This window comes from Hemitrygon akajei, unplaced genomic scaffold (genome assembly GCF_048418815.1).
Source record: "Hemitrygon akajei unplaced genomic scaffold, sHemAka1.3 Scf000033, whole genome shotgun sequence".
Lineage (NCBI taxonomy): Eukaryota > Metazoa > Chordata > Chondrichthyes > Myliobatiformes > Dasyatidae > Hemitrygon > Hemitrygon akajei.
In genome coordinates this window covers 6,380,221-6,406,971 of record NW_027331919.1, presented here as the reverse complement: position 1 = coordinate 6,406,971, position 26,751 = coordinate 6,380,221, and the positions used below count along the sequence as shown (strand labels likewise).

The following is a 26,751-nucleotide window of genomic DNA, read 5'->3' as shown; positions in this document are numbered from 1 at the left end:
GGCTGATAATGGAGTCGGGGTGAAGGGAAGATAAATTGGGAGAAGCGGAATGAAATGCCGAGAAGGGGAGGAAGAGAAGAGGAGTAGAAAGCGAGAGTAAAAGGGGGGATCGGGGGAGTTTGGGGCCTGGAATGGAGAAGAGTGGTCGAGGTGTGGAGACGGAGAGTATTGGGAGAGAGAATCTAACAGAGGAGGAATCTAGGGTAGGAGGGAGGGGAAGGGAGGGTGGGAGGGGATGCAAGGATGCGGGTTTGGGAGAGGGGTAGATTGATTGGAGAGAAGTGGGGTGTAATCAGTTTATTGTATTCGGCCCGACAGGCTGTTGACAGAGAACTTGGATCTCTTCTGGAATATCCGGGTATAAATGTGCCGACTTCTCACAGATGAATCTGTGTTTACTGTTGCAACTGTAACTCCGACTGTAAGAGCCGCACTTACTGCAGCTGGGCGATCCATAGTACATCTTGTACAAAAGATAAGAGACCACATTCCTATCAAAGAGAGTTAGACAATGTCAACAGAGTCAAAACAGATCCAGCAGACAACTGGAGACAGTCGCCAAACTAATCCCACTAATCTGTGTTATCCCCACAGTCCCTTGTCATCCTCTAAACAAGGGATACCGCGCTCTTCCCACAGCCCCAAGCCCTTTGCCGCTCTCCTCTACAATACAGAGTCATTTCCCAAATTAATCCCACTTCCCCACCCTCTCATGACAACCCCGCATCAGTCAACAAACTAATCCCCCCGCCCTCTGTCAGTCACTAAACCTATACCACTGCCCCATGTCCTCGTGTCAGACTCCGAACTAATCCCACTGCCCGAATCTCTCCTCACGGCCTCGTGTCACTGCGACACCACCGACCTGTAACAGTGCAAACCTCACCCGTCTCTGCATTTTCCAATCCAGTAAGTTCTGTATACATAGCCGATAGATGTGGAAACAAATTCCTGTGAAATTAAATCCATTCTATTAATATGAATTGAACGCCCTGGGAAATGTTTCACTGCTAATGTTTTGGTTTCTCTGTAGCAGCAGTGTGTTTGTGTTATGACGTGAGATAACCGGGGCTTTGGAATGTGTGGCGTCCCATGATGGGAGGGGTTCTCTTTCCTCTGAGCCAGAGAGCGAGGGACTCGCGGGCTTTTGATCGGCAGAAGATGGAGACAGACGATGCCAAAACGGGGTAATCGTAGACTGCCGGTCTGAGCGGACTTGGAATGGGGTCGGCAGTCGACCACGCCCGGGGGAAATCGATGGAGAACAGACGACAGGAAAACAGTGAGCTCCAAGGAGCGGATTAGACAGGGAGCAACAACGAACTCGTCAGCATGTTCCGTTAAAATGGGACCTTTTTTCTATTTCTTTGCTATACTAACTCAATAGTCAAATGAAGAATCATAAAGCCCAATCGTTTCATTGCAAATGATGCATTGTCGTGGGATTCACTTGTACCCGGGCAGCACATCAATACAAACGAGATCCCTCAGACTGTCCGGGTCAGAGGCACTATCGCACTCAACCCCCACTCCAAACCCCCCCCCCCCCCCCATCGTGACTTCAAAACAAACGCATGCTGATCGAACCTGATGGTTACATGAAGCCTCTTTCCATCCCTGACTTCGGGGAAAATGTGAAGAGAAGGGACGCAGATGGTATCACCCCATGTGTGATCCCAGGAGTGTGTGATGCGTCGGTGTGGAGGGAGATTCTCTCTGTGCCTGACCCAAGGAGTGTGTGATGGGACAGTGTGGAGGGAGGTTGACTTGTGACTGACCCCGGGAGTGTGTGATGGGACGGTGTGGAGGGGGTTTTACTCGGTGTCTGACCCCAGGAGTGTGTGATGGGACGGTGTGGAGGGAGATTCACTGTGTGTCTGTCCCCGGGAGTGTGTGATGGAACGGTGTGGAGGGAGTTTTACTCTGTGTCTGTCCCCGAGAGTGTGTGATGGAACGGTGTGGATGGAGTTTCCCTCTGTGTCTGTCCCCGGGAGTGTGTGATGGAACGGTGTGGAGGGAGTTTTACTCTGTGTCTGACCCCTGGAGTGTGTGATGGGACGGGATGGAGGGAGTTTAACTCGGTGTCTGACCCTAGGAGTGCGTGATGAAACGGTGCGGAGGGAGTTTTAATCTGTGTCTAACCCCGGGAGTGTGTGATGGGACAGTGTGGAGGGAGATTTTCTTTGTGTCTGACCCCGGGAGTGTGTGATGGAACGGTGTGGAGGGAGTTTTACTCTGTGTCTGACCCCGGGAGTGTGTGATGGAACGGTGTGGAGGGAGTTTTACCTGTGTCTATCCCCGGGAGTGTGTGATGGGACGGTGTGGAGGGAGTTTCACTCGGTGTGTGACTCCGGGAGTGTGTGATGGGACGGTGTGGAGGGAGTTATACTCTGTGTCTGTCCCCGGGAGTGTGTGATGGGACGGTTTGGAGGGAGTTTTAATCTGTGTCTATCCCCGGGAGTGTGTGATGGGACAGTGTGGAGGGAGATTTACTCTGTGTCTGACCCCGGGAGTGTGTGATTGGACGGTGTGGAGGGAGTTTTACTCGGTGTCTGACCTCAGGAGTGTGTGATGGGACGATGTGGAGAGAGATGCACACTGCGTCTGTCCCCGGGAGTGTGTGATGGAACAGTGTGGAGGGAATTTCACTCTGTGTCTGTCCCCGGGAGTGTGTGATGGGACGGTGTGGAGGGAGTTTTACCTGTGTCTATCCCCGGGAGTGTGTGATGGGACGGTGTGGAGGGAGTTTACTCTGTGTGTGACTCCTGGAGTGTGTGATGGGACTATGGGGTGTGAGATTCACTCTGTGTCTGTCCCCGGGAGTGTGTGATGGGACGGTGTGGAGGGAGTTTTACCTGTGTCTATCCCCGGGAGTGTGTGATGAGACGGTGTGGAGGGAGTTTACTCTGTGTGTGACTCCTGGAGTGTGTGATGGGACTGTGGGGAGTGAAATTCACTCTGTGTCTGACCCCGGGAGTGTGTGATGGGACTGTGGGGAGTGAGATTCACTCTGTGTCTGACCCCGGGAGTGTGTGATGGGACTGTGGGGAGGGAGCTTCACTCTGTGTCTGACCCCGGGTGTGTGTGATGGGACGGTGCGGAGGGAGATTCACTGTGTGTCTGACCCCGGGAGTGTGTGATGGGACGGTGCGGAGGGAGATTCACTCTGTGTCTGACCCCGGGAGTGTGTGATGGGACGTTGCGGAGGGAGATTCACTCCGTGTCTGACACCGTGAGTGTGTGATGGAACGGTGTGGAATGACTGAATCTATATTAGAGCCCGGGAGGTTCTTGTTCTTCTTCTCACCTTTTCCTGGTTTGAATTTATTTCGAGGAGCCTTGCATCAATGTTTGAACAATGATCCCTCGCCCCATCATAAGATTTCTCCAAGGTGGATATAAAATAGCCCCGAACGTCATTTTCGATCCAGTTCTGAGGACACTTTTGCTCTGCAAATCAGGAACAAAGGAACAGTGAATCTACCTCCAGACCTCCCATTGCACTAGCTGGGATCAGGAAAAAAATCAATCTCCGTCCAGAGCCTGTCATCCCGGTTTCGGAGGGCAGATGGCGCTGCTTTCACACCATCCTGACACACATTCCTGCAGTCAGACAGAGTGTAAAGCTCCTCCCACACCGTCCCATCACAGACTCCCGGGGTCAGATGCAGTGTGAACCACAGTCCACACCGTCCCATCACGCACTCTCTGAGACAGAGATAGAGTGAATCCCTATCTGCACCATCCGACCACATACTCCCGGAGTCACACACAGAATGAAGCTCCCTTCACACCTTCCATTCACACGTACTGTAAATGCTAATAAGTGTGAGGTGCTAAATCTTGGAATGTATAATGAAAATAGGACATAAATTGTAAATGGTAGGGCATTGAGGAATGCAGCCGAAAGGAGAGATCTTGGTAAATGGTGCATAGTTCCCTGAAGGTGGAATCTCATGTGGATGGAGTGGTGAAGAAAGCTTTTGGTATGCTGGCCTTTATAAATCAGATCAATGAGTATAGGTGTTAGGATGAAATGTCAAAATCGTAGAAGGCATTGGTGTGGTCAAATTGGAGGTAATGTGTACAGTCCTGGTCACCTAATTATAGGAAAGATGTCGACAAAATAGAGAGAGTGCAGTGAAGGTTTACTAGAATGTTACCTGGGTTTCAGTACCTAAGTTACAGGGAAAGGCTGAACAAGTTAGGACTTTATTCTTTGGAGCGCAGAAGGTTGAGGGGGGACATGATAGAGGTACTTAAAATTCTGAGGTGGATAGATAGAGTTGACGTGGATAGGGTTTTTCCACTGAGAGTATGGGAGATTCAAACAAAAGAACATGAGTTGACTGTCAAGGGGCAAAAGTTTAGGGACATCACGAGAGGGAATTTCTTTACTTCGAGGGTGGTGGTTGTGTGGAACGAGCTTCCAATAGAAGTGGTAGAGGCAGGTTAGATTTTATCAGTTAAAAAAAAAATCGGTATGCATATAGGCAGGAAAGACTGGGGGGTTATGAGCGGACTGCAGGAAGGCGGGACTAGGTGAGAGTAAGCTTTCGGCACCGACTAGATGGGCCGAGATGGCCAGTTTCCCTGCTGTAATTGTTGTATGTTATGTATATTGCACTAAGATCAGGCACGGAGGTAACCTCCCTCTAAACCGTCCCATCACTAACCTCCATGGCCGGACAAAACTGACACCGTCCCGTTACACTTTCCTGGGGTCGGAAAAAATGTGAATCTCCCTCCACACCATCCCATCACACACTTCCGGGGTCAGACACAGAGTGAAGCTCCCTCCATACCGTCCCATCACACACTCCCGGGGTCAGACACAGAGTGAAGCTCCCTCCACACCATCCCATCACACAATTCCGGCGTCAGACACAGAGTGAATCTCCCTCCACACCATCCCATCACACACTCCCGGGGTCAAACACAGAGTGAAGCTCCCTCCACACCATCCCATCACACACTCCCGGGGTCAGACACAGAGTGAGGCTCTCTCCACACCATCCCATCACACAATCCCGGGGTCAGACACAGAGTGAATCTCCCTCCACACCATCCCATCACACACTCCCGGCGTCAGACACAGAGTGAATCTCCCTCCACACCGTCCCATCACACACTCCCGGGGTCAGACAGAGAGTGAAATTCCCTCCACACCGTCCCATCACACACTCCCGGGGTCAGGCACAGAGTGAAGCTCCCTCCACACCTTCTCATCACACATTCCCGGGGTCAGACAGAGAGTGAAATTCCCTCCACACCGTCCCATCACACACTCCCCGTGACAGACACAGAGTGAATCTCCCTCCACACCGTCCTATCACGCACTCACCGGGATAGATTCAGGATGTTACTCCTTCCTCACCGTGTTATCACACAATCCCTGGTTCGGAGGACAGTATTTATTTCACTTAGCAACGTCCAATCACACACACACCCTTGGTCAGACCCAGTGTGAATCTCTCTCTCCAAGGCACCATGACACACTCCAGCGGTCAGACACGGAAGGAAACTCCCTCAGGCCGAATTCCAAATGCCAGAGTGATTCGACCTCTTCAGCTTCTCAACACACCACAGAGCGAAGTGTCAGACACAGAGGGAAGCTGGCTCCACACGGTCGCATCACACACTCCCGAGTCTAACACCGTGTGATTATCCCTCCTTACGTCCCATCACACACATCCTGAGTGAAGCTCTCCACACCATCCCATCACACCCCTCTCTGTTCTCAAACAAAGCAAATTTCCGCCCATAGCCTCACACTCCCGGGGTCAGAGACAGAGTGAATCTCCCTCCACACCGTCTCATCACACACTCCCGGATTCAGACGCAGAGTGAATCTCCCTCCGCACCGTCACATCACACACTCCCGGGGTCAGACACAGAGTGAATCTCCATCCACACCGTCCCATCACATACACCCGTGGTCAGACACAGAGTGAATCTCCCTCCACAGCGTCCCATCACACACTCCTGGATTCAGTGATAGGGTGAAACTTCCTACACGCAGCCCCATCACACACTCGCCGGGTCAAACACAGATTGAATCACCCTCCATACCATCTCTTCACACACTCCCGATGTCAAGCACAGAGTGATGCTTCCTCTTTCCATGCCTGTCCTGTGATGAGGAGCGTGTGAAAGAGGGGAATGATGTCTCACCTCTTCTGCTGGTCAACAATTCACAAATTTGAACCTTGGCTTGATTGACAGATCTGTACTTCGTTTCCATCTCAGTGAACTGGTGACGGAGATCGCTGTGCATTCGGTTAAGATCGGACAGATTAGAGTTGAGAGCAGAAAGCTTGGATTGAAGGTCTGAGTTTAACTCATTGTAACTTCGGTCGGAGATGATCTTAGACTGACGAATCTGTGACACTGAGAGAGATGGTTAGGGAAGTTTAGCGTTTGCAGTGACACGTTAGTCAGCGTCACGCAGCCGAACGTGTCACAGAGAGTTTTGTGTCGGTGCCACGGTGAAGGGTGTCACAGTGAAGGATGTGCCGCATGCACAGTGAAAGGCTTCGGCGCCATGGTGAGGGGTGTGTTTGCGTCACGCTAAGGGGATATATCAATGTCCTGGTGAATGTTTTGTTTTTACCATGGGGGTCTGCGGCAGTATCGTGCGGTGCATGCTCGAGTTACTGAGGAGCTTGTCTGTGCCACATTGTGGCAGTTTACGTGTCCTGGCCAGAGGTGTACCGGATCACAATAAAGTGTATCTCGATGTCAAGGCGAGGAAAATGTCAGTGTGATGGGCGTTGTGGTGTCACGGTATGAGCAGAATATGTGTCATGGTGTTGGATATGCTGATCTCATGGAGCGGGACATGTCTCTGTCACGGTCAGAGAAATATCATGGCCACGGTGTGTGTGAGAGTTCACGATGAGGTGTGCGTCGGTGTCACGGAGAGAACTATGTTGGTGTAATTGATAATTTAGGTGTCTGTATCACGTTCAGGGGTTTTCCTGTGTCAGGGTGAGGTGAGGGTAATTGCCTCAGTGAGCGGTGCATCGGTGTTATGTTGAGGGGCAATGCTTTCTCGGTAAGGGGTGTTACAGTGACTTCTGAGTCTTTGTTACGATGTGGTGTGGAGCGGATCACGTTGAGGAGCGTGAAGGTGTCACGGTGTACGGTACCTCAGTGTCACGGTGAAGAGAGTGTCGGTGTCACTGTGAGGTGTGTTTCGGTGTCGCCTTGAGGAGATTATCAGTGACACGGTCAGGGGCATGTCGATTTCACAGTGAGTAGTGCTTTGCGGTCAGTGTGACTGCCACGTGTGTGTCACGGCGATAGTTGTGTCAGTGACGCGGTTAGGAGTGTATCTGTGTCTCGTTGAAGGTCGTGACCGTGACAGCGTTGTTGATGTATGGTGAATGTCGTGACTGTGTCAGGATGAGTCCTGATTGTGTTACGGGAAAGGCCGGGTATTTATCACGGTTAGGGGTGTGTCCGTGTTGTGGTGATGTGTTTTAGTCGGTGTTACGGTAAGCGGCGTGTCGGTGTCACTGTGGTGTTTTACAATAACAATTCATTCCACTCTCTTTATTTATGGTCTGACTCCACCCGGAGACCGTTCCACTCACCATGGATCGAGAATCCGGCCACTATCACGATCAGGGCGGACGTTACTAGGCAGAGTAGGCAGATCAGACGGTACGGTTTATTTCCGATCTTCACTTTCGACTCCTGTTCATGCGCAGCTGTGGCGAGACCACAAGACCATGAGACCATAAGATAAATTGGCAGAAGTAGGCCATTCGGGCCATCGGGTCTACTCACTCGTGCAATCATGGACTGATCCAATTCTGCCAGTCATCCCCACTCCCATGCCATCGTCCCATACCCTTTGATTCCCTGGCTAATCAAGAACCCATCTCTCTGTGCATTAAATGCCCCAAATGACTTGGCCTCCACAGCCGCACGTGGCAACAATTTCCACAGATTTACCACCGTCTGACTAAAGTAATTTCTCTGCATCTCCGTTCTAAATGGACATCCTTAAATCCTGAATTTGTGTCCTCTTGCCTTAGACTATCCTACCATTGGAAATAACTTCCAATATTTAATCTCTTCAGGCTTTTTAACGTTTCTATAAATTCCCCCACCCCCCAAACTCCTGAACGTCAGGGAATAAGCCCGAGAGCTGCCAGACTGTCCTGATACGGTAACCCTTTCATTCCCGGAATCATTCTCGTGAATCTCTCTGGACCTTCTGTAATGTCAGCATATTCTATTAAAAATAAGGAGAACACAAGATCACCTTTCGGGGGTATCTTGCACAAAGATTCATTTGCGACATTCCTGCTGTATATTTTCCTGCAATCAGCTGTTACCAATTAACCATATAAACATACACCTATTACAGCACGGAACAAGGCCGTCTCGGCCCTTCTAGTCCGTGCTGAAAGCTTACTCTCAGTCCCACCGACCTGCACACATCCAGTCACCACCATTCCTTTCCTGTCCATATGGCGATCCATTTTTTTAATGACAATATCGAACCTGCATCTATCACTTCTACTGGAAGCTCGTTCCACACAGCTGCAACTCTCTGGGTAAAGAAGTTCCCTCTCGTGTTACCCCCTAAACTTTTGCCTCTTAACTCTCAACATGTTCTCTTCTTTGAATCTCCCCTACCCTCAATGGAAAAAAGCCTATCCACGTCAACTCTATCTATCCCCCACATAATTTTAAATACCTCTATCAAGTCCCCCCTCAACCTTCTACGCTCCAAAGAATAAAGACCTAACTTGTTCAACCTTTCCCTGTAACTTAGGTGCTGAAACCCCGGTAACATTCTAGTAAATCTCCTCTGTACTCTCTACATTTTGTTGACAACTTCCCCATAATTCGGTGACCATAAATGCACACAATACTCCAAATTTGGCCTTTACCAAAGCCTTTTACAATTTTATCATTACATCCCACTCCTATATCTGATTCAATGATCTAATTTATAAAGTTCAGCTTCTTGGCTGTGCCGAACCATTTCTCCGCCTAGTCCCACTGACCTGCACCTGGCCCATATCCCTCCATACCCCTCTCATCCATGTACCCGTCCAAGTTTTTCTTAAATGTTAAAAGTGAGCCCGCATTCACCACTTCATCTGGCAGCTGATTCCACACTCCCACCACTCTCTGCGTGAAGAAGCCCCCCACCCCCCCGATGTTCCCTTTAAACTTTTCCCCCTTCACCCTTAACCCATGTCCTCTGGTTTTTTCTCTCCCCTGACCTCAGTGGAAAAAGCCTGCTTGCATTCCCTCTATCTATACCCATCATAATTTTATACACCTCTATCAAATCTCCCCTCAGTTTCTCAAGTCCTAGCAACATCCTTGTAAACCTTCTCCTCACTCTTTCAACCTTATCAATATAACGATATAACAATCACAGCACGGAAACAGGCCATCTCGGCCCTTCTAGTCCGTGCCGAACGCTTACTCTCACCGAGTCCCACCGACTTGCACTCAGTCCATAACCCTCCAGTCCTTTCCTGTACATATACCTATCCAATTTTGCTTTAAATTACAATACCGAACCTGCCTCTAACACTTCTACTGGAAGCTCGTTCCACACAGCTACCACTCTATGAGTAAAGAAAGTCCCCCTCGTGTTACCAGTAAACTTTTCCCTCCTAACTCTCAACTCATGTCCTCTTGTTTGAATATCCCCTACTCTCAATGGAAAAAGCCAATCCACGTCAACTTCATCTATCCCCCTCGTAATTTTAAATACCTCTATCAAGTCCCACCTCAACCTGCTACGCTCCAAAGAATAAAGACCTAACTTGTTCAACCTTTCCCTGTAACTTAGGTGCTGAAATCCCGGTAACATTCTAGTAAATCTCCTCTGTACTCTCTACATTTTGTTGACAACTTCCCCATAATTCGGTGACCATAAATGCACACAATACTCCAAATTTGGCCTTTACCAAAGCCTTTTACAATTTTATCATTACATCCCACTCCTATATCTGATTCAATGATCTAATTTATAAAGTTCAGCTTCTTGGCTGTGCCGAACCATTTCTCCGCCTAGTCCCACTGACCTGCACCTGGCCCATATCCCTCCATACCCCTCTCATACATGTACCCGTCCAAGTTTTTCTTAAATGTTAAAAGTGAGCCCGCATTCACCACTTCATCTGGCAGCTGATTCCACACTCCCACCACTCTCTGCGTGAAGAAGCCCCCCACCCCCCCCCCCCCCCCGATGTTCCCTTTAAACTTTTCCCCCTTCACCCTTAACCCATGTCCTCTGGTTTTTTCTCTCCCCTGACCTCAGTGGAAAAAGCCTGCTTGCATTCCCTCTATCTATACCCATCATAATTTTATACACCTCTATCAAATCTCCCCTCAGTTTCTCAAGTCCTAGCAACATCCTTGTAAACCTTCTCCGCACTCTTTCAATCTTATCAATATAACGATATAACAATCACAGCACGGAAACAGGCCATCTCGGCCCTTCTAGTCCGTGCCGAACGCTTACTCTCACCGAGTCCCACCGACTTGCACTCAGTCCATAACCCTCCGGTCCTTTCCTGTACATATACCTATCCAATTTTGCTTTAAATGACAATACCGAACCTGCCTCTAACACTTCTACTGGAAGCTCGTTCCACACAGCTACCACTCTCTGAGTAAAGAAAGTCCCCCTCGTGTTACCAGTAAACTTTTCCCTCCTAACTCTCAACTCATGTCCTCTTGTTTGAATCTCCCCTACTCTCAATGGAAAAAGCCAATCCACGTCAACTCCATCTATCCCCCTCGTAATTTTAAATACCTCTATCAAGTCCCACCTCATCCTTCTACGCTACGTATAATAAAGAGCAAACTTGTTCAAACTTTCCCTGTAACTTAGGTGCTGAAACCTAGGTAACATTCTAGTAAATCTCCTCTGCATTCTCTCTATTTTGTTGACATCTTTCCTATAGTTCAGTGATCAGAACTGTACACAATACTCCAAATTCGGCCTCGCCAATGCCTTGTACAATTTTAACATTACATCCCAACTCCTATACTCAGTGCTCTGATTTATAAAGGCCAGAATACCAAAAGCTTTTTTCACCACTCTATCCACATGAGATTCCACCTTCAGGGAACTATGCATCATTATTACTAGATCACTCTGTTCTACTACATTCTTCAATGCCCTACCATTTACCATGTATGCCCTGTTTTGATTAGTCCTACGAAAATGTAGCACTTCACACTTATCAGCATTAAACTCCATCTGTCATCTTTTAGCCCAATCTTCTAACTGGCCTAAATCTCTCAGCAAGCTTTGAAAACGTACTTCGTTATGCACATCGCCACCTATCTTAGTATCCTCTCCAATTTACCACACCATGAAATTACAGATCCCCGAGGCACAGTACAGATCCCTGGGACACACGACTAGTCACCAGCCTCATACCTGACAAACAATTATCCGCCACTACCCTCTAGCATCTCCCATCCAGCCACTGTTGAATCCATTTCACTACTCCCATATTAATACCTAACGATTGAACTTCCCTAACCAGCCTTCCGTGCCGATCCTTGTGATGTCCATAAATACAACAACCACTATAAATCCATGTTGAATGTTCCTAATCAGACACTGTCTACCCAGATAATTATATATACCATCTCTAAGAACACACTTCATTAATTTACCCAACATGACGTCAAACGTACAGGCCTATAATTGTTAGGATTACTCTCAGATCACTTTTTAGACAATGGAACAACATGAGCAATACGCCAATTCTCCGGCAGCATCCGCTTTTCTAATAACATCTGAAATATTTCTGTCAGAGCCCCTGCTATTTCTACACTAATCTCCCTCAAGGTGCTAGGGAATATCTTGTCAGGTTTAGGAGATTTATCCACTTTTATATTTCGTAAAAGCGTAGGTACTTCCTCTTCTTTAATTATCATAGTTTCTATAATTACCCGAATTGTTCCCTTTACATTACACAACCAATATCTTTCCTTAGTGAATACCGAAGAAAAGGAATTGTTCTCTTTTGGCTCCTCACATAGCTGTCCACTCTGATTCTCTAAGGACCATTTTTAGCCCTCATTATACTTTTGCTATTAATGTAACTGAAGAACCCTTTGGATTTATTTTCACCTTACTTGCCAAAGCAACTTTGTATCTTCTTTTACCTTTTCTAATTTGTTTTTAAAATTCTATTTACATTCTTTATATTCCTGGAGCACCTTATTGCACCATGCTTCCTGTATTTATTGTTGCCTGTATTTATTGTAGATCTCCCTCTTTTTTCCAAACCACGTTTCCAATATCCCTTGAAAACCACGGTTCTCTCAAATGTTAACCTATCCTTTCAACTAAACAGGAACACAAAGATTATGTACACTCAAAATTTCATCTTTAAATGACTTCTATTTCTCTATTATATCTTCCCATTAAACAAATTGCCCCAATCCACTCCTTCTAAATCTTTTCGCATCTCCTCAAAGTTAACCTTTCTGCAATCAAAAATCTCAACCCTGGTTCCAGTCCTATCCCTCTACAAAATTGTATTGAAACTAATGGCATTGTGATCACTGGACCCGAAGTTCTCCCCAACACCTACCTCCGACACATGACCAAACTCATTCCCTAACAGCAGATCCAAAACTGCCCCTCCTCTGGTTGGTACCTCTATGTATTGCGGCAAGAAATCATCCTGCACACATTTTTCAAACTCCAAACCATCCAGCTGTTTTACAGAATGGGCTTCCCATTCTATGTGTGGAAAATTAAAATCTCCCACAATCACAGCCCTTTCTTACCATAAATATCTGTTATCTCCTTAGCAATTTGCTCCTGCAATTCTAGCTCCTCATTAGTTGTTCTATAATACACCCCTACAAACGTTACTACACCTTTCCCATCCCCAACCCCAACCAAATAGTCTCCGTAGACGAGCCCTCTGATCTATCCTGCCAGAGCACCACTGTAATATTTTCTCTGACCACTTCCCCTTCTTGTCCCTATGATTCTATTACACCTGAAGCAACGAAATGCAGGAATATTTAGTTGCCAATCACAACCCTCCTGCAACCATGTTTGGCTAATAGCGACAACATCATATTTCTAGGTAGAATCCATGCTCTAAACTCATCCACCTTACTTACAATGCTCCTAGCATTAAAGTAAATGTATTTACAAAATACTCCACCTCTTACTCTCTGTTTATCACTAACTGTGCAAACAACTTTTCTATCTTCTTTTTCTTCCTTCTCGAATACATCTGTTCCCAAACTTTGGTTCCCCTCCCCACTGGCCTCTAGTTTGAATCCACTGGAGCCTGTCTAGCAAATCTGACTGCAAGAATATTTGTCCCCCTCCAGTTCAGATGTAACCGTCCCGCCAGAACAGGTCCCACCTACCCTGCAAAACTGCCCAATTATCTATGAATCTGAAGCTCTCCCTCCTACACCATGTCTTCAGCCACGTGTTGATCTGCACTATCTTACTATTTCTAAACCCACCTGCAGGTGGCACTGGTTACAATCCTGAGATTGCTATCCTGGAGGTCCTGTCCTTTAACTTGGCGCATCACTCCTTAAACTCATCTTTCAGGACCTCCTCACTCTTCTTTCCCATGTCATTGGTCCCTACATGGACCGCGACATCCGGCTGCTCACCCTCCCGCTTGAGAATACTGAGAACTTGATACGAGATATGGCGGTCCCTGGCACCAGGGAGGAAACAGACCATCCGGTATTCTCGATCTCTTCCACAGAACCTCTTATCTGTCCCCCTAACTACCGAATCCCATATCACTACTGCTCTCCTCTTTTCCCTCCTTACCTTCTGAGCTGAGCGTCAAGCCTCGGTGCCAGAGTCGCATGCACTGCAACTTGTACCTGGTAGGTTGTAGCTACCAACATTATCCAAAACTGTGTACTTATTATTGATGGGAACGGCCACAGGAGTGCTCTGCTCATTCTGTCTATTCCCTTTCCCTCTCCTGACAGTCACCCAGCTACCTCTCTCCTGACTCCTAGGGGTGACTATCTCCCGTTAACTCCTGTTTATTTCTGCCTCTGCCTCCCGAATGATCCGAAGTTCATCCAGCTCCAGCTCTAGTTCCCTTACTTGGTTTTTCAGGAGTTGATTCCGAGTTCCTGCCAGATAGCTTCATATTTCCCCTTACTCCAATTAAACGCTTTCCTAACGTGTCTGTCCCGTCCCTCTACAATGTTAGTTTAAAGGAGATAGAATTGTGGGCACGGACCCCAAGATCCCTCTTATCCTCCACACTGCCAATAGAGTTTCAATTAACACTATATTCTGCCTGCATATTAGACCGAGAAAAATGGACTACCTCACGCTTATCCCGCTTATATAAGACCAGGGAAGACACAAGCAATCTCCCAGATGTATGGATGGGCCAAGGACATAGGGTAACAGAGGAAATGAAACAGATTGACATTAGGAAGGAAACGGTGATGAGTAGACTGATGGGACTGAAGGCTGACAAATCCCCAGGTCCAGATGGTCTGCACCCTAGTGTACTGAAGGAGGTGGTTCTGGAAATTGCAGATGCATTGGTAACATTTTCCAATGTTCCTTAGATTCAGGATCAGTTCCTGAGGATTGGAGATTGGCTAATATTATCCCACCTTTTAAGAAAGGCGGGAGGGAGAAAACAGAGAACTATCGTCCTCTCAGCCTAACATCAGTAGTAGGGAAGATACTAGAGTCAATTATTAAAGATGAAATAGTGGCATATCTAAATAGCAGTGATAGGATTGGGCCGAGCCAGCATGGATTTACCAAGGGCATATCATGCTTGACTAATCTATTGGAGTTTTTCGAGGATGTAACCAGGAAGTTAGACGAGGAAGATCCAGTGGATGTAATGTACCTCGATTTTCAGAAGGCCTTTGAAAATCTGTTGTCTATTATCACGTTTGAACTCCACCTGCCACTTCTCCACCAAGTTTTGCACCCTATCAATGTCCCGTTTCAACCTCTGACAGCCCTGCATATTGTTAACAAAACCCCCAACCTTTGTGTCATCAGCACATTTACTCACCCATCACACCACTTCCTGATCCTTGGCATTTATAAAAGTAACGAAGATAAGCGTTCCGAAAACAGACGCCTGAGGCACACCACTGGTCACCGGCCTCCATGCAAGGCTTACTGAGTACGTCAGGACGCATGGGATCCAAGGAGACATTGCGTTGTGGATCCAGAACTGGCTTTCCAACAGAAGGCAAAGAGTGGTTTTAGACGAGCTATATTCTGCAGGAAGGTTGGTCACCTGTGGTGCTCCTCAAAGATCTGTTCAGGGACCCCTTCTCTTCGTGTGTTCTACAAATGAACTTGATGAGAAGCTTGAAGGGTGGGCTGGTAAACGACGATGAAACGAAGGATAGGGATGTTGTGGATAGTGTGGAGGGCTGTCAGAGGGTACAGTGAGAGATCCATAGGATGCAATACTGGACGAAGATGTGGCAGATGGAGTTCAGCCCAGATAAGTGTCAGGTGGTACATCTTGGTAGGTCAAAAAGGATGGCACAATATAGCATTAATGGTAAAACTCTTGGTAGTGTGGAGGATCAGTGGGATCTTGGAACCCAATTCCATAGGACGCTCAAAGCAGTTGCGAGTTGCGCATGTTGTCTCTGTCATTGAGTAGGCATTAGGTATATTAGCCTTCATCAACCATGCCATTGAATTCAATAACCGAGAGGCAGTGTTACAGCTATATATGAACCTGATCTGGAACCACTTGGAGTATTGTGCACAGTTCAGAGACCTGGATAATATCACCTAGTTTTCTAAACCTTCCGTAAGCTTCTCTGTTCTTCATGACGAGATCCTGAAGAGCCTTTCTATACCACGGTTCCTGTACCATACCACACTTTCCCTGTCTCATTGGAACGCATTAGGTCATGCGAATATTCCCTCAACATTTGCCACATTTCTGCCGTACATTTGAAGAAGTAAGTCTAAGAATTTCGAAAAGAAAGTCTCAGAATCAGAACGGGAGTGCTGATGGAGCCACTTTGATTGTTTTTCTTCTTATTTGGTTTAAGAGAGGCGGGATTGCGCAGGGCTGTGACGTCAGGCAGTGAAGGGAGGAATATTTAAAAGGAACACAGCCTTATACAGCGGGCAGCGGAGTGAGCCGGGAGCAAAGTGAAACTTAAGGGCTTTGGCTCAACGGTCTTAGGCAGAAATGGGCGAGGCAAGGTAGGTTTAGTTTTCAATTAAAACTTGAGGAAAGGTTATTTGAGGAAAGGGGGAATTATGAGTGTGATGGCAGCTTGGTGTTCTAGGTGTCGAATGGGGGAGGTCCTGTAGTCTCCTAGCCTCCCGGACATGCATATCTGCGCCAGGTGCGCCGAGCTGCAGCTCCTAAGGGGCCGTGTTAGGGAACTGGAGCTGCAGCTCGATGACCTTCGTCTGGCCAGGTGGTCTGGGCAGGTGGTCGCACAAGGCCCTGGGAGGCAGACAAGTGGGTCACGGTTAGGAGAGGGAAGGGGTAGAGTCAGGTACTAGAGAGTACCAGAGCGGCTGTACCTCTTGAAGATAAGTATTCCTGTTTTGAGTACTGTTGGGGGGGGGGGGCAGCCAACCTGGGGGAAGCAAATGTGACCGTGCTTCCGGCAGAGAGTCCGGCCTAGCAGCTCAGAAATGTAGGGAAAGCAAGAGGAAGGCAGTAGTAATAGGGGACTCGATCGTTCGGGGGTCAGTTGGGCTATTCTGTGGACGCAGTCAGGAGACCCGGATAGTAGTTTGCCTCCCTGGTGCCAGGGTCCGGGATGATTCTGATCGTGTCCAAGATTTCCTGAAATGGGAGGGTGAGGAACCAGATGTCGTGGTACATGTAGGTACAAATGTCATTGATAGAACAAGGGAAGAGGTCCTGAAAGGAAAACAAAGGGAGTTAAGAAGGGTGTTGAGAGGAAGGACCGCAAAGGTAGTAATCTCGGGATTACTGCTAGTGCCACGCGGAAGTGAGAGATGGAATGGAATGAGGTGGAGGATAATTGCGAGTCTGAAGTATTGGAGCATGGGGCAGTGTTGGATCTCCCTTTAAGAAATAGCACAGGCCAGGTGACGGAGGAATGTGTTGGGGAGCACTTCGGGTCCAGTGATCACAATGCCATTAGATTCAATGTAATTATGGATAAGGATATTTCTGGGCCCAGGGTTTAGAGTTTTGATTAGAGAAAGGCTAACATTCAGGACATGAGAAATGATTTAGAGCGAGTGGATTGCAACAATTTGTTTTATGGGAAAGATGTAATAGAGAAATTGAGGTCATTTAAAGGTGAAAATTCGAGGGTACACCATTTTTATGTTCCTGTTCGGATTAAAGGAATGGTTAACAGTTTGTGAAAGACGTGGTTTTCAAGGGATATTTGAAAACTGTTTCGGAAAAAGAGAAAGATCTACAATAAATATAGGCAAATGATGTGCTCCAAAAATATTAATAATGTAAAAATAATCCTAAGAAAATAATTAGGAAAGCTATAAGGTTTCATTGGCAAATACTGTGAGAAGGAACCAAAGGTTTTCTGCAGTTATATTAATAGCACAAAGGATAGTGAGGGATAAAATTGGTCCCTTAGATAATTAGAGTGGACAGCTACGCGTGGAGCCAAGAGATATGGGGGAGGTTTTGAACGATTTATTTTCTTCGGTATTCACTAAGGAGAAGGATATTGAATTGTGTAAGCTGAAGGGAACAAGTAGGGTAGTTATGGAAATTATGATTACTAAAGAAGAGGAAGTACTGGTGCTTTTAAAAAATATAAAAGGGGAATTTAGTGTAGAAATATTAGGGGAACTGTCAGAAATATTTCAAAATGTCATTAGAAACGGGGATGGTGCCGGAGGATTGGCGTATTGCTCATGTGCTTCTATTGTATAAAAACGGTTCTAAGAGTAAATCTTGCAATTATAGGCTTGAAGGTTTGACGTCAGTTGTGGGTAAATTAACGAAAAGTATTTTAAGAGATTGTATATATAATTACCTGCATAGACTGTGTCTGATAAAGAATAGTCAACATAGATTTGTGTGTGGAAGGTCATGTTTGAAAAATCTTATTAAATTTTTTGAAGAGGTTACTGGGAAAGTAGACGAGAGTAAAGCCGTGTATGTTGTCTATATGGACTTCAGTAAGGCCTTTGACAAGGTTCCACACTGAAGGTTAGTTAAGAATGTTCAATCGTTAGGTATTAATATTGAAGTATTAAAATGGGTTTAACAGGGCAGTTGCCATGCCCAGCTCTGGTGCATTGGGAGAGGGTGTTTTCTGAGTTGCCTCTGTGAAAACTGGTGCGTGCTACAGAAGACGGGAAAGGTTTCTTAGCCTTCTGAGGAAGAAGAGGCTACAGGGGTTGGATGGGTGATGTCAGAGAGTAGTGGTGGTTAACTATGTCAGGTTGGATGCCTGTGACTAATGGTGTGCCTCAGGGTTCACTACTTGGTCCAATGTTGTTTGTCATATACATTAATTATCTGGATGATGGGGTGGTAAATTGGATTAGTACGTATGCAGGTGATACTAAAGTGGGTTGCGTTGTGAATAATGGAGTAGGTTTTCAAAGCTTGCAGAGAGATTTAGGCAAGTTAGAAGAATGGGCTGAACGAAGGCAAATGGAGTTTAATGCTGGTAAGTATGAGGTGCTACATTTTGGTTGGAATAGTCCGAATAGGACATACATGGTAAATGGAAGGGCATTGAGGAATGCAGCAGAACAGAGTGAATCTCCCTTCGCATCATCCCATCACATACTCGGAGTCAGACTCAGACTGAACTTCACTCCACACCTTCCAGTCACAACTACTGTTAATGGTGATAAGTGTGAGGTGATGCATTTTGTTAAGAATAATGAAAATAGAACATAGACGGTAAATGGTAGAGAATTGTGGAATGCAGTAGAACAGAGTGATCTAGGAATAATTGTCCATAGTTCCCCGAAGGTGGAATCTCATGTGGATAGGGTGGTAAAGAAAGCTTTTGGTATGCCGGCCTTTATAAATCATACCATTGAGTATAGGAGTTTGGATGTAATGTTAAAATTGTTCAAGGAATTGTGAGGCCAAATTTGGGGTATTGTGTACAGTCCTCGTTTCCGAATTATAGGAAAGATGTCAACAAATTAGAGAGAGTACAGAGGAGATTTACTAGAATGTTACCTGGGTTTCAGCACCTAAGTTACAGAGAGAGTTTGAACAAGTTAGAGAGTGGTACTCTTAGAGAGTGGTAGTTGTGTGGAACGGGCTTCCAGTAGAAGTGGTAGACGCAAGTTCGATATTGCCATTTAAAGTAAAATTGAATAAGTATATGGGCAGGAAAGGAATGGAGGCTTATGGGCTGAGTACGGGTGAGTGGGACAAGGTGAGTTTAAGCGTTCGGCACAGACTAGAAGGGCCACGATGGCCTGTTTCCATGCTGTAGCTGTTACATGGTTATATATAGCTATATGATTTAGGGTTGAATTTCGATTCTCAGACAGAAAGCCCGTCACTAGCGATGTTCGCCAGGGGCTGGGTAATGGGATCAGTCGTCATTGTCAAATATATCGTCCATTCTTAGCAGATGATACAAGACACGGTTGGTACGACATTAACGTTTGTGGCGTGTTAAACAGTGGAGGCAGTTATCTCTTACTGTGGGATCTCGATTAGCAAGGGAAGAGGACCAAGCAGTAGAAGTATGGCCTATCATATTTCAGGAAGGGAAACCAGGGTATAACTTTCACAGTTTTCCGCAGGAACCCTGGGGTGTGCTGTAGAACAGAGGGACCGGGCGCCCCGGTGAAGTCAGAGATAGGCGACAGCGTAAAGAAGGCACCTGACGCGCTCGCCTTCATCAGTCAGGACACCGAGTACAGGGTTAATGGGGTAACGTTGCAGTTGCACAAGTCGTCGCTGAGGCCGCACTTGGAGTACGGTGTTCAGTTCTGGTCGCCCTGCTGTAGGAAAGATGCCACTGAGCTGGGAAGAGAGCAGAGGGAGACTTTTGAGGATGTTTCCGGGACTCGCAGAACTCCGGTATGGAGATCAGTCAGGCTTTGGAACGGAGGGCTGACCTTATAGAGGTGTATAAAACTAAGTGGGCACTGACAACGTGAATGCGCACTGTCATTTTTTTTCTGGGCCTGGAGAACCGAGGACCAAAGCGCACATGTCAGAGATTAGCAGAAAGCGATTTAATCTGCGACACGTGACAACGCGCTGCCACAGGAAGCGGTCAATGCAGATGCATTATAACTGATACACTTGTGGGTGTAGCACTTGATACCTTCAGAGTGACGTCAATAATGTGAACTCTGACCTGCTTGAGCAGTCACTGGCAGTTCGGCGGGACCCGAGGCGCTGGGAGGATCTTCATAATCATCGATGCGAATTTCGTCGTTCCGAAGGTTCAGCACTGAGTAGGTGGATGTTAGACCGTCTGGAAAAGAAAGAGAATGTGAGAGAGTGAAATACAATGAGTAGAGACCGGTAGAGAATGGGGTTTGAGGGCAGAGAGAGGGGTAGAAAGCGAAGGGAGAGAGAGGGATAAGTGAGGGAGAAAGAAAGGGCCAAGAGGCAAAGAGAGTTGAGGGAGAGATAAAGGGCCAAGAGGCAAAGAGAGTTGAGGGAGAGAGAAAGGGCCAAGAGGCAGGGAGAGTTGAGGAAGAGAAAAAGTGAGGAGAGGCAGGGAGAGTTGAGGGAGAGAGAAAGGGCCGAGAAGCATGGAGAGTTGAGGGAGAGAGGTTTGAGAGGGAAGACCGCACAGGAAATAGAGCGTGATTGGGACGGATGGCAGGGTGCAACAGGATGATAGATGAGGCATATACGCGGGAATATCGGAAAGAATGGAGGGGGAGAGAGAACAGGGTGAGAAAGTGTAGAGAAACTGATGGAGGGAGAATAGGGTGTGAGGTGATGTGTGAAGTGGGTGCAGTGTTGGATCTCCTGTTAGGGAATGACTGGTCAGGTGACGGAGCACTTCGGGTCCAGTGATCGCAATGCCATTCGTTTCAATGTAATTATGGGGAAGGATAGGAATCGATCCAGGGCCGAGATTTTTGATTGGAGAAAGGCTAACTTTGAGGCGATGCGAAAGGATTTAGAAGGAGTGGATTGGGACAATTTACCCTATGGGAAGTATGTAATAGAGAAATGGAGGTCATTTAAAGGTGACATTTTGAGGGTATAGAAATTTTATGTTCCTGTTCGGTTTAAAGGAAAGGTTAAAAGTTTGAGAGAGAACCATGGTCTTCAAGGGACATTAGAAACTTCGTTTGAAAATAGAGAGAGATCTACAATAAATATGGTCAACGTGGAGTAAATGAGGTGCTCCAGGAATATAAGTAATGTAAACATAAACTTAAAAAAGAAATTGGAAAAGCTAAAATAAGATACGAGGCAGCTTTGGCAAGTAAGATTAAATAAATCCGAAGGGTTTCTACAGTTATATTAATAGCAAAAAGATATTGAGGTATATAACTGGTCCTTAGAGAATTAGAGTGGACGGCTCTGTGTGGAACTAAATGCGATGGGGGAGATTTTGAACAATTTCTTTTCATCGGCATTCACTAAGGAGAAGGATATTGAATTGTGTAAGGTAAGGGAAACAAGTAGGGAAGTTATGGAAACTATGACAATTAAAGTGGACGAAGTAATGGGGCTTTTAAGGAAAATAAAAGTGGATACATCTCCGGCTCCTGACAGGATATCCCTTGGGCATTGAGCGGAAATTGAACTTGATGCTGTGAGTCCTGAGGCTCCTGTACCTCCTTCCATATGTTGAGTGGAAATAACAGGGGCTCTGACAAATATTTCAAATGTCATTAGAAACGGGATGATGCTGGAGGTTTGGCGTATTGATAATTTTGTTCCTTTGTTTAAAAAGGTTTTAAGAGTAAACCGAGCATTTTAGGTCTGTATGTTTGACGTCAGTGGTGGGTAAATTAATAGAAAGTATTCTTAGAGAATTCTTAGAAAGAGTATATATAATTATCTGCATCGACAGGGTCTGATTTGGAACAGTCAACATGGATTTGTGCGTGGAAGGTCATGTTTGACAACCCTTACTGAATTTTCTGAAGAGGTTACTCCGAAAGTTGACGAAGGTAAAGCAGTTGGGTTGTCTATATGGACAATAGTAAGGCCTTTGACAAGGTTCCGCATGGAGGTTTAGTTAGGGAGGTTTAATCTTTAGGTGCTAATATTGAAGTAGTAAACTGGATTCAACAGTGGCTGGATGGGTGATGTCAGAGAGTAGTGGTGGTTAACTATGTCAGGTTGGATGCCGGTGACTAATGGTGTGCCTCAGGGTTCACTACTTGGTCCAATGTTATTTGTCATATACATTAATGATATGAATGATATGGTAAATTGGATTAGTACGTATGCAGATGATACTAAAGTGGGTTGCGTTGTGGATAATGAAGTAGGTTTTCAAAGCTTGAAGAGAGATTTAGGCAAGTTAGAAGAATGTGCTGAAAGATGGCAGATGGAGTTTAATGCTGTTAAGTATGAGGTGCTACATTTTGGTAGGAAATAGGTAAGGTTTCAACACCTAAGTTACAGAGAAAGGTTGAACAAATTAGGTCTTTATTCCTGGAGCGTAGAAGGTGGAGGGGGTCTTGATAGAGGTATTCAAAATTATGAGGGGGATAGATAGAGTTGACGTTGATATTCTTTTTTTCCATTGAGTGTAGGGGAGATTCAAACAAGAGGACATGAAATAAGAGATAGGAGGCAAAAGTTGAGGGGTAACGCAGGGGGGGGGGAGAAATCTCTTTACTCAGAGAGTGGTAGCTGTGTGGAACGATCTTGCAGTAGAAGTGGTAGAGGCAGGTTCGATACTGTCATTTAAAGTACAATTAGATAGGTATATGGACAGGAAACGAATGGAGGGTTATTGGCTGAGTGCACGTCGGTGGGGCTAGTTGAGATTTAGCGTTCGGCACGGTCTAGAAGGGCCTAGATGGCCTGTTTTCGTGCTGTAATTGGTATTTGTTTATCTGGTTACATGGAGAGGGATGAATCAGACAGCGCCAGAGTCGGGGAGAGAAGAGGTGAGTGATGGGAGGGTAAACGTGGGAGAGAGCGCGATCGTTGGGGGAGAAAAAGTGGGGGTGAACAGGGACATAGACTGAGATAGGAGGGAGCGGAAGTGGAGGGACGCAGTGAGCGGAGTGAGGGAAAGAGTGCGCGAGGACAGCGAGAGCAGTAGAGAGGGGGTGTGTGATAGACAGAGAGCAGAGAGTGTGGGAAAGGGGTGAGTGGGGAAAGAGAAGTAGATAGAGGGGAAATGGCAACAGAGAGAGCAGGTGGCGTGGAAGGCGAGAGATGTGGAAAAGATAGAGAGTAGGTTTGGGAAAGGGGAGAGATCGTGAGAGGGAGGGTTATAAAAGGAAATAGTGGGCCACAGAGGAAGAAAAGTGGATGAGACAGGACTAACGTTTGAGATATGTTGGGGAGTGGGGGGAGGCAAGCAGGGGAGAGAGAGGAGAGAGAGTGATGAGTGAGTGGTGTTAGAAAAGGGAGAGTGTTGTACACATTTTACAAAGTTCCCGTTCCTCACCGCCTCATGCCATTCACCTCCCTCCTTGCCATTCCTCCCAAGGTGTTTTCTGCTCAGCGTCCATGCCACAGCACTCCCTGCTCTCGCCCCACCCCCCCCACCATACAGCTCTCCCTCCCCAGCGCCCACAGTTTAACCGCCTCTCACCGTACTCCCACCACACAAAACATCTCATGGCATACTCTGTACCGACCCCACCCAGAGAAACTCCACATCCCGTTCCTCAGGCCTCCCTCAAAACAGGTCCGCCTGTTGCTCTGCCCGACCCTTCCCAGAGCGCTCCCTCCTCACCGACTCTCCCGTAGAGCTCACATCTCATCCAGTCTCGCACGCATTGCTCTAACTTACTGTCTAACGGGGATAATTATGGATAACGGTGTGCTTGCGATGAGATTTTTCGACAGGAAGAGACACATGGGCTGAACAGAGTCAAACCAACAAAGTGAAACTGACCACCACCTGTCCAGACACTGGAAACGGGGTGGGGGGGCTTGAAATGAATTTCCACGTACGATACATCAGGTTCATCTGGGGGTATAACAGTAAGAGTCAAAACCAGTGTGAGGCTCCCTTCACACCGTCCCACCACACACTTCCGGGGTTAGAAACAGGGTGAGGCTCCCTTCACACCGTCCCATCACACAGTCCCGGGGTCAGACACAAAGTTATGCTTCCTCCGCACGTTCCCATCACCCACGCCCGTGCACAGAAACAGAGTGACGATCCCGCCACTCCATTCCATTACACAGTCCCGCAGTGAGAAACAGAGTGAAACTCCATCCACACCGTCCCAGGAGGATGTGAAATTTTGAGAATGTGACTAAACACTTTGATGAAGGAAGAGCTGTAGATGGAGTGTAACGGATTTCAAAAAGATATTTGATCAGGTAACCCATGCAAGACCTATTGTGAAAGTCTTATTGTGAAAGCATGGTGTCCAGGGTGACAGTGTTTTGTGGATCCAGAACTGGCTTGCCCAAAGAAGGAAGGAGTGGTTATAGAAGGGTCATCTTCTGCTTTTGGGTCGGTCACCAGTGGAGTGTCTCAACGATCTGCATTGGGACCCTTACTCTTTATGATGTTTATAACTTACCTGGATGAAGAAGTGGAGGGGCGGGTTTGTAAGTTTGCTGTTGACTAAAAGCTTGGAGATGTTGTGGATGGTATGGAGGGCTGTCGTAGATAACCGCGGGACATTGATAGGATGCAACACTGGGCTGAAGACTGGCAGATGTAGTTCAACCCAGGTACATGTGAGGTGGTTCATTTTGGTAGGTCAAATATGATGGCGGAATATAACATTAATTGTAAGACTCTTGGCGCTGTGGAGGATCAGATGAATATTGGGGTCTGAATCCATAGGACGCTCAAAGGAGCTGCGAAAGTTGTCTCCGTGGTTTAAAAGGCGTATGGTGTATTGACCTTCATCAATCGTGGAATTGAATTTAGGAGCCGAGGGGAAATGTTGCAGCTATATAGGACACAGGTCAACCTCATTTGGAGTACTGTGTTCATTTCTGGTCGACGTACTACAGGAAGGATGTGGAATCCATAGAAATGGTGCAGCGGACATTTACAAGGATGTTGCCTGGATTGGGGAGCATGCCTTATGAGAATAGGTTGATTGAACTAGGCCTCTTCTACTTGGAGTGTAGGAGTATGAGAGGTGACCCGATAGAGGTCTGCAAGGTGATGAGAAGAGATGATCGTGTGCACAGTCAGAGTTTTTTTTTTGTTTTGTTTGCCCCCTTCATCGAACCTGGAATTCAAATTAGAGCCGAAAGGTAATGTGGCAGCTATATATGCCCCTGTCCAGACCCCACTTGGAGTATGTGCTCAGTTCCGGTCGCCTCACTGCGGCAATGATGAAGAAACCATAGAAAGTATACAGAAAAGATTTACATGGATGTCTCTCTTATTGGGGAACAAGCCTTGTCATAACAAGTTGAGTAAACTCAGCATTTTCTCCTTGGTGCGACGGAGGATGAGAGCTGCCCTGACATTGATGGAAAAGATGATGAGAAATATTGATCGTGTGGATAGTCAGAGGCTTTTTCCCAAGGCTGAAATGGTTGCCACAAGAGGACACGGGTTTAAGGCGATGGGGAGTGGGTACAGAGTAGATATCTGGGGTAAGTGCTATTACGCAGAGTGGTGAGTGGGTGGAATGGACTGACGGTAACGGTGGTGGAGGCGGATAAGGTAGGGTCTTTTAAACGGTTTTTAGGTAGGTACATGGAGCTGAGTGAAATAGTAGGTGAGCCTAGTAATTACTAATGTAAGGACGTATTTGGCACAACGTTGTGGACCGAAGGACCGGCATTGAGGTGAAGGTTTTCGATGTTTCTATATTTCTATCTTTCAATGAGACACTCCCGGGGTCAGACACAGAGTGAATCTTCCTCCACAACGTCCCATCACACACTCTCGGGGTCAGACACAGAGTGAATCTCCCTCCACACAGTCCCGGTGTGAGACACAGTGTGAAGCTCCCTCCACTCCGTCGCAGTACACTGTCCCGCGGTCAAACACAGAGTAAAGTCCCATTACCAATTTCCGAGTTAGAAAGAAATTCAAACTCCCTCCATCCGTCTCTGCCCCACTCACCTCCCGATGGAGACGATGAGTCCTGTTTTTCGAGCTGCACATTCATGTAGACCGCGCTGACGTCCATCCTGTCGAGGATCCTCTGCGTCTCTGAGCTCAGCGAGGGGAAGAAACTGTTGTCAGAGGAAGAGCGTTTTGACAACTGGCTCAGAGCGACACAAACAAACACCGGATGAGCAGCTGACCAACAGAGGAGTCGAGAGCAGGGGGCGGAAGTGCCGGGCAGGATGGAGATTGCGGTTGCGAGAAGGGGTGGTCTGGAGAGATGGGAGCCCCGGGGGGAAGTGCGAGTGGGGAGATACCGAGGGAGGGACGAGTGAGGGGGAGGTTAGGGTTTGCCGTAAGGAGAGGCGGGGGATTCTGGGTCAGAGAGTGGGAGCAGAATGAAAGAAGGGGTGGGCGAGAAGTGGGAGAGAATGGCGAGAGAGGGGTAGAAATAGAGAGGGTGGATTCGGAGAGAAATTAGGGGAGAGAGTGAGAAAAGAGAGAGAGAGCGAAAGGAGGAAAGGAGAAAGAGAGAGAGATAGAAACGGAGAGGGGGGGCTAAGGAAGAGAGGGAGGAGAGACGCAGGGTTGGGA

At 47.0% G+C, this 26,751-nt stretch overlaps 1 protein-coding gene across 1 annotated transcript; it reads right to left on the bottom strand.

The window, feature by feature from the left end:
* Positions 1-229: 229 nt before the first annotated feature.
* LOC140719883 (uncharacterized) lies at positions 230-26,239 on the bottom strand. Its single transcript, XM_073034809.1, has 7 exons — positions 26,173-26,239; positions 20,320-20,439; positions 7,599-7,715; positions 6,175-6,390; positions 3,308-3,450; positions 887-951; positions 230-491 (listed from the first exon to the last, which is right to left on the bottom strand). Exons 1-7 carry the CDS (start codon positions 26,237-26,239, stop codon positions 293-295), a joined length of 927 nt encoding a protein of 308 aa, XP_072890910.1. The 3' UTR covers positions 230-292.
* Between the last annotated feature and the right edge of the window lie 512 nt (positions 26,240-26,751).

Coding starts and splice junctions, on each gene's coding strand:
- LOC140719883 (XM_073034809.1), bottom strand. CDS start 26,239: ATGGACGTCAGCGCGGTCTACATGAATGTGCAGCTCGAAAAACAGGAC. Junction 7,716..20,319: donor GCCAGTGACTGCTCAAGCAG/GTCAGAGTTCAC, acceptor GTCTCGCCACAG/CTGCGCATGAACAGGAGTCG. Junction 6,391..7,598: donor GGCCGGATTCTCGATCCATG/GTGAGTGGAACG, acceptor CATCTCTCTCAG/TGTCACAGATTCGTCAGTCT.